The sequence below is a fragment of the Marmota marmota genome, unplaced genomic scaffold (assembly GCF_001458135.2).
Source record: "Marmota marmota marmota unplaced genomic scaffold, marMar, whole genome shotgun sequence".
Classification (NCBI taxonomy): domain Eukaryota; kingdom Metazoa; phylum Chordata; class Mammalia; order Rodentia; family Sciuridae; genus Marmota; species Marmota marmota.
Window position 1 is genome coordinate 15,790,142 of NW_026000142.1, and position 6,781 is coordinate 15,796,922.

General features: G+C 33.3%; 1 protein-coding gene across 3 annotated transcripts in view; it reads left to right on the plus strand.

Annotated features, from left to right (window-relative positions):
• Nucleotides 1-5,550, plus strand: part of Cped1 (cadherin like and PC-esterase domain containing 1) — a 256,611-nt gene extending 251,061 nt beyond the window's left edge. For all 3 annotated transcript variants that reach the window (XM_048786037.1, XM_048786036.1, XM_048786038.1), the window contains one exon: nt 3,551-5,550. In XM_048786037.1, the coding sequence (XP_048641994.1) occupies nt 3,551-3,772 (222 nt within the window). In that variant the 3' untranslated portion in view covers nt 3,773-5,550. The remainder of the gene's footprint in view (nt 1-3,550) is intronic.
• The last annotated feature ends 1,231 nt before the right edge of the window (nt 5,551-6,781 follow it).

The following is a 6,781-nucleotide window of genomic DNA, read 5'->3' on the forward strand; positions in this document are numbered from 1 at the left end:
ATGATATATTTCATAATATTGAAACATTTTGCATCCTTGAAATAAATTGTATGTGGTAGAGGTATAGAAAATAATACTGGAATTTTTTTAATCTTTATTTTATTTATATGTGGTGCTGAGGGTCAAACCCAGGGCTTCACACATGGTAGATGAGTGCTCTACCTCTGAGCCACAACTCCAGCCCAATACTGGAATTTTTAAAAGCCCCTGATTTAATTCACATTTTGAAATTATTTTTTTACAAATCATTTGACACATCAAAACTGAAATAATTCTATATATTTGTCAGCTTTTGTGATTTGGTATCAAGGCAATGTTTATTTAATAAAACAATGAGGAAATATTATATTTGTTTCCTGCAAAACAGTTTTTAAAAAGAAACCAAAAGAATTAAGTATTGTTGAGCCAATCACCAAATAAGTGTGGAAGAGTCCATTTCAAATAGTATAATATGTGTATTAACCTTTGGGAGGTATTAGCTTGGCCCACAGAAATCAGAGGAGACCCCATCATTCCATCTTCCTTTCCCAGATATCAAGTTAGTGATCTCTAAAAACAGATGCTAATTATTCACATTCCCATTGAGCTCTGGAAAAATATGGACACTACTTTTGAGTGAAAGATATGTGCTTCAGCAAATTCACTGGAGATTTGTATTTTGGAGTATCCTGTTTATGAATCCAAAGATTGCTGCCTACATCTACACTAGCATTATCCAACTTTTGTAAGGAAACATGAAATTCAATCCTGAAATCGCACAAAATACTAACATAATGTTTAAACAACTGTAACTTTTTGTCTTGTAATGAATCTTTTTCTATTTTACAATTTTACATATGATTACCATGCAGATCATCAGGCAATTGCAAAAGCCTGAACTTATGATAAAATCATACAAGCAAAATTTACCTTATTTCGGCTTCAGAACATTGGAATACTATTATTTCAAGATTGAATGTTATATTTATGCTTAAGTGTTTCCTTAAGTAAATTTCCAGAAGATTGTTCCCTAATCTTGAGTGAGCATAGACCTCTCTAAAAGGACAAAACCTTCAGGAAAACACTGGTGCCCCTCTGTAGCCTATGAAATTTGGAGTTACAGTATAACCAAATAGGGGTGGAAAGAACTGGACTTAATAGAATCCTGCAACTTTAGGATCTGGAATATTAATCAGTGGTTAACTGCAAACTGATCTCTAAATTACAATCCATAGGAATTCCTTACCACAACTTGCTGATTTCAATACCCTTCCTAACAGTCACTTGATTCAAACCTCCCATAACTATAGGAAATCTCTTCTTTTGGGGGGTTACCAAGGTGTAATTTCTTTTAAAAGACATTACTGTTAACATTTTTTATTCAAAATGCTAATAGCTTCAAAATGTTATGGTTATAAAGTATTGCACATTCATTGTGCAAAACGACCAAAAGTTATATGAACACATCTAGAAATCACCTGAAATCTCCCTTCACCAGAAGTTCTGCAACTGTTCACATTTTGGTATAGCTCTTTATAGATTTTCCATTCAAAAAACTTGAAAAATGCTTTAGGTTCACTTACAATGTATTAAAAATACTTATCTACCAAATCTATATTTTATATATTTCTTTTCAAATATCTATTGGAGGGGGGCTGTTTTTATTGCATCTCTTTTTATTTTATTTTTATTAGTGCATTGTAGGTATACATAATAGTGGAATTAATTTTGACATAATCATACATATATGAAATACAATTCACTTTATTTCAGTCCCTAGTGCTTCTTCTTTCTTTTCCCTCCTCCCTCCCTCTGCTTCCCTTTCTTTACTTTACTGGTCTTCCTTATATTTCTTTTTTAAGTTCATGCTTTATAAATACACATAAAGATGGAATCCACTGTGGTATATTTATATATGTACATAGCATAATTTTGTCAATTTCATCCATAGTTCCTCTCTTTTCCTGTCTTTCCTCCCCTCCCCTGCATTCTTCTTCCTCTACTCCACTGATCTCCCCTATATATTTGTGGGATCCACTCTGCTGCCTTTTCCCCCTTTATTTTGCTCTAGCTTCCACATGAGAGAAAATATTTAACCCTCGACTTTCTAAATCCAGCTTATTTCACATAGCATGATATTCTCCTCTTCCATCCATTTACCATCAAATGTATCATTTCATTCTTCTTCATGGTTGAATAAAACTCCATTGTGTACATATACCACATTTTCTTTATCCATTTTTCTGTTGATGGATACCTGGGATGGTTCTATACCTTGGCTATTGTGAATTAGACTGCTATAAATATTGATGTGCCTGTATTACTATAGAATGCCAGTTTTAGTTCTTTTGGATAAATATGTCATTGCATTCTCTTATATGGAATAAAAATATGTACCTAAATCATTACATAAGACTCAGAAGAATAAAAAAAAACTCTATGTGAGTTAATATTACTTTAATAGTCATCAATAATAGTTTATTATGTTTTACAGTTGTATTAAAATAATGCAATTCATGATTTGCTATTATTTGTAAAGCCACCCAAAACTTCTTACCTATTTTATTTCTTTTTCTTCCTCTCTTTTTCTACTTCTACACTCCCCCCATCTCTCTTGTGGTCCCTACCTCAGGGGAGCGCCCCTGAATTTTAGTGCTAAAAACTTGAATTCTATCAGCCTAATGATTAAGGCTGACTCTTCTAGGATTCCATCAGAATAACTTTTTGTGAAAAGTGCAAAAAAACATAAATACAGTCTCTTTGTTTATATGTGTGAGTGTATGTAAATATTCATAAAATACTATGAATGGAATCACGAAGAAACTGGTATTATCTGGAAAGGAAATGAATGGTGAGGAGCGGGAGCCACAAAGGGAAAAAACTTTTGATTACAATTCTTTTCATGCTTTATGAATGTTTTGTAATACAACTCGTGCAAAAATATTTAGGATCAAACTATAACTATATATGTATCTGCAAATACACGACATTCTTAGGTTAATAAAGCATGAGCTCTTTCTCAGATTTCATGGCACACTAAGCATCCAGAGAAATGAAACCACTACCTGCCAGTGTTACTTTAGGGATCTGCAATAGAAAAATACTTTTTTTTCTCTCTGAAAATAGTTTTAGCTGCCACTCTATGGAAGGGTGCAATGACAGATTTAGAGTACCAAGTCTGAATCAGTGGCCTGGCAAAGACAGAAGAGTGTCATTTCTATTCTGGTGTTATGTTTGGTTTGTTGACCCTGCACGCACGCGCGCACACACACACACACACACACACACACACACACACAGGTGTAATGGAGACATTATCTGTGACAGTTTCTTAGTTGCATTGGGAACAGCTGCCTGGAGGTATGAAAAATGACAAGAATTCTAATTTCAACCTTTGTCTTCTTTGAAACATAAGTTGCCCTAGTTTTTGGTTATGTAAATTGTATTTGTGGCCTTCAGGCAACATCTGTGTGGCAGAAATGCAATTCTATTTTGAGAATTAGTAATATTGACATATGCAGGACCTAAATGCCCTTGATTTTTTCCTCATTTTCTTGCTCTTTATTTGCAGGTAGTGAAATCAAAGTTATCCCAAGAATTCCACTTTATTAAAATGAAAAGATCAAAGAATCATACAGTGGGAAAATATTTCAGCAATCAAAGTAAACTACAACAAGACTTTGTAACAAATCTTCAATCACCATATCATGTCAGAGGTCCAATAAATCAGGTTTGTTCTGAAATCCTTCTCAGCAGGATGTGTGCAAGTAAAAGGACCGTGCGGGCTCCCTAAAGAGTAACTGAGTTTGGAGATGGAGACAGGCTTCTCACCTGGATGATGGGCAGAGAACCAAACAATGTGCCTCACTTGTATTTCAGATCAACCACACACTCATGCACACTAGCACACACCTGCACACCAATGCATATTTTGCTTTTAAAAAAAAAGAGTAATAAGTTTTTCCTATAGCTTTACAAAGTCAAGATGTGAATTTGAACAATTAGTTGGTTTTAGAGTGAATGACAAAGCTAGAAAATGATTACTTGAAATATAATCAAAATCTAGGACCACCGTGGGCCGGGTATTGCCTTTTGATCATAAACAGGAACATAGACACTTGAATTAAATGGGAAAGAGGATCAGGCTCTTCAGTATTGTGTTAAATTCTCTGCAGGTACATTGATTTTAAAATGCAAACAAGCAATTACATTCCACGTGCAAGTAGGAATTTTGCTTATGTTGTTTACCAGGAGAAAATGTGGCTTTTAGGAGGACTTAGACTTTGTGAATCTTATGCTTATGAAAAACATTTCTTCTTTAACTTTTAAAATTTTATAACTGAAAGGGAAACAACAGAAATGCTGCCCTACAAGGACTTTGAAGAGATTCTATGAGAGAAATAGGAAGTGAAATATTTTACAGTTAATACACCAATATTTAATTCTTTACTCCTTGTGTTTTTCATAAACATTCCCTCCTGTCTTGTCTGTGAACCTAGATGGGTAACTGCAGTCTAAATTGATGATTTAGATAATTTTAAAGCAAGGAACAAAATACAGTTCCTCATGTATTACTTTATTATGTTTCGTGTATGATATTATGCAACAAAGCTTTTGTTTGCTGCTATTGACAGACTATGTAATTGAAGATTACAATTACATTTTACATAAATATTTTGCAAAGGATTATGTATTCTAAGTGGGTTAGCATAAAGCATTTGCACATGTCCCCAAATAGTACTGTTACTAGTATCTATAGTATCATTTTTCTTGAGCAACTATATCTAATCCAATTTAGAATAGAGCATAAATTTATTTATTCAAAAAGTGGTAGCAGACATACAAAATGTACCTAATACCAGTATCCAAAATTTTCTTTTCTATATTTTTAGGTTCAGAATGGTTAATTTCCTAATTATGCAAATGCTCTTTTTTGAGATTACATTTCACCTTTATGGTGGCTTTTAAAGGATTATTTTTCTTTTGAGGAAAAAAAAAGCTGACATGCTTAATTCTATATATGGCTGAAATTACATAATTTATAAATACCTCGATTTCATTAAAATACAAAAATGAAACTATTTTGATTGAGCAATTCTTTAGTATGAATATCCACTTCCTTCAAATACTCTATTTTTATATGTATTTTTATATGAACATACACATAAATTTATATTTAACTGCCTTAAAGTATATTTAAATGCAAATATCACTTGATATAAACAATAATATAGGCATTTTACAGATGATAGATTATTTTTTAAGAAAATGGTACAGAATTAACTTAAAAATAAAAGATATTTCTGGTATCTTTATCTACATGCAAACTTCAGTTTTAGATTCTCTGAGATTTTTTTTTAAATGTTATAAAATGTTATCATTTCCTGTAGCTGCTCCATCATGTTTCAATGTATCATTGACAGTATTTCAGCTGTTTCTGCATTACACTGTGACCTGGATTGTAGTAATCATCTGGCTGAGTTAGTCTGGTGTCTGCCTCTTCACCATTGAAATAATAATGGATTTTAGAAATAATTGTAACAATACTATTAATAAATGTCTTACTAGTAATACTCTGTGTTTGGAGAGTATCTGTTCTTTTCCGTTTCACTCAAGCTATATAACCATACCAACAGTAGCCACTTGGCAGGGATATTATCATGTGGATCTAAGTAATGGAGTGTGATTAATAGGATACAGTATTTTTTCAACTTTGATAATCTCTAAGTGTACGATCAGATGAGCTCTCTGCTGTACAATAGCAAAAGCTTTTGAACATAGTTTAATGGCAATCTTTTTTTTTTTTTTTTGAAGTAAGGCAGTGAAATTCTAGAAAGCATTTTAACTGTGCTATTATGGTTCAGATCCAAGATGTTTCCCAAAGACTCATGTGTTGAAGGCTTAGTCCCCAATGCAGCAGTGTTCAGAGGTAAACCTTTTAAGAAGTGATTGGATCGTAAGGGCTCCAACCTCATCAATGGGTCAATCCATTAACACATTTATAGCTGAATGGATTATTATTGGTAAGTGGTGAAAACGGTAGAAGGTGGGACCTATTGAAGGGAGTGGGTCCTTGGGGACATACGTTTGGGGACTATATCTTATCCCTGGTCTTTCCTTTTCTCACTTCTTTCCACTGGCCACCATGAGCAGGGTTGGTATCACACACCCCTCACCATGATATTCTGCCTTACCACAGACCAGAATCAATGGGTCTGACAATGGCTAAAACCTCTGAAATTTGGAGCCAAAGTAAATCTTTCCTCCTTGTTTTTCTTCAGTGTTTTTGTCACAGTGATTAAAAAGCTAATACATACACCTTGTTGAAGTAATAACATTTTATTTTCCTTTGGGGGAAATAAGTGTGTGTGTATGTATACCCACACATATTTGTCTATGTTTAGCAAGTTCCTAATTTGAGTGGGGGAAAAATAGGTATAAGCATTTTAAGGTATCTTTAGGTGTGAAAGCTACAGAAAGTATACTATTTGGGGTAAGAAATGATCAGTATCCAATCTAAAGAAAACAATTACAATATTGAAAGTCAGGAATAACTGCATAAACATTTCCAAGCATTACTGTTGACACTGTGTGTGAGCACATGTGCATAGGGGGTGAGAGTGGGGTTAAAGGCACATTGTACTATTTGCCAGTAGGCAAATAAGAACCCATAGACATAAAATGTAAAAGAAGGGCTTACCATCTCTTGTTTGTTTGGTTTACATTTGTATCAGTCAGTCTTTTTTTTTTTTACACATTTTTTTAGTTATTGATAGACCTTTTTTTATTTATTTATATGCGG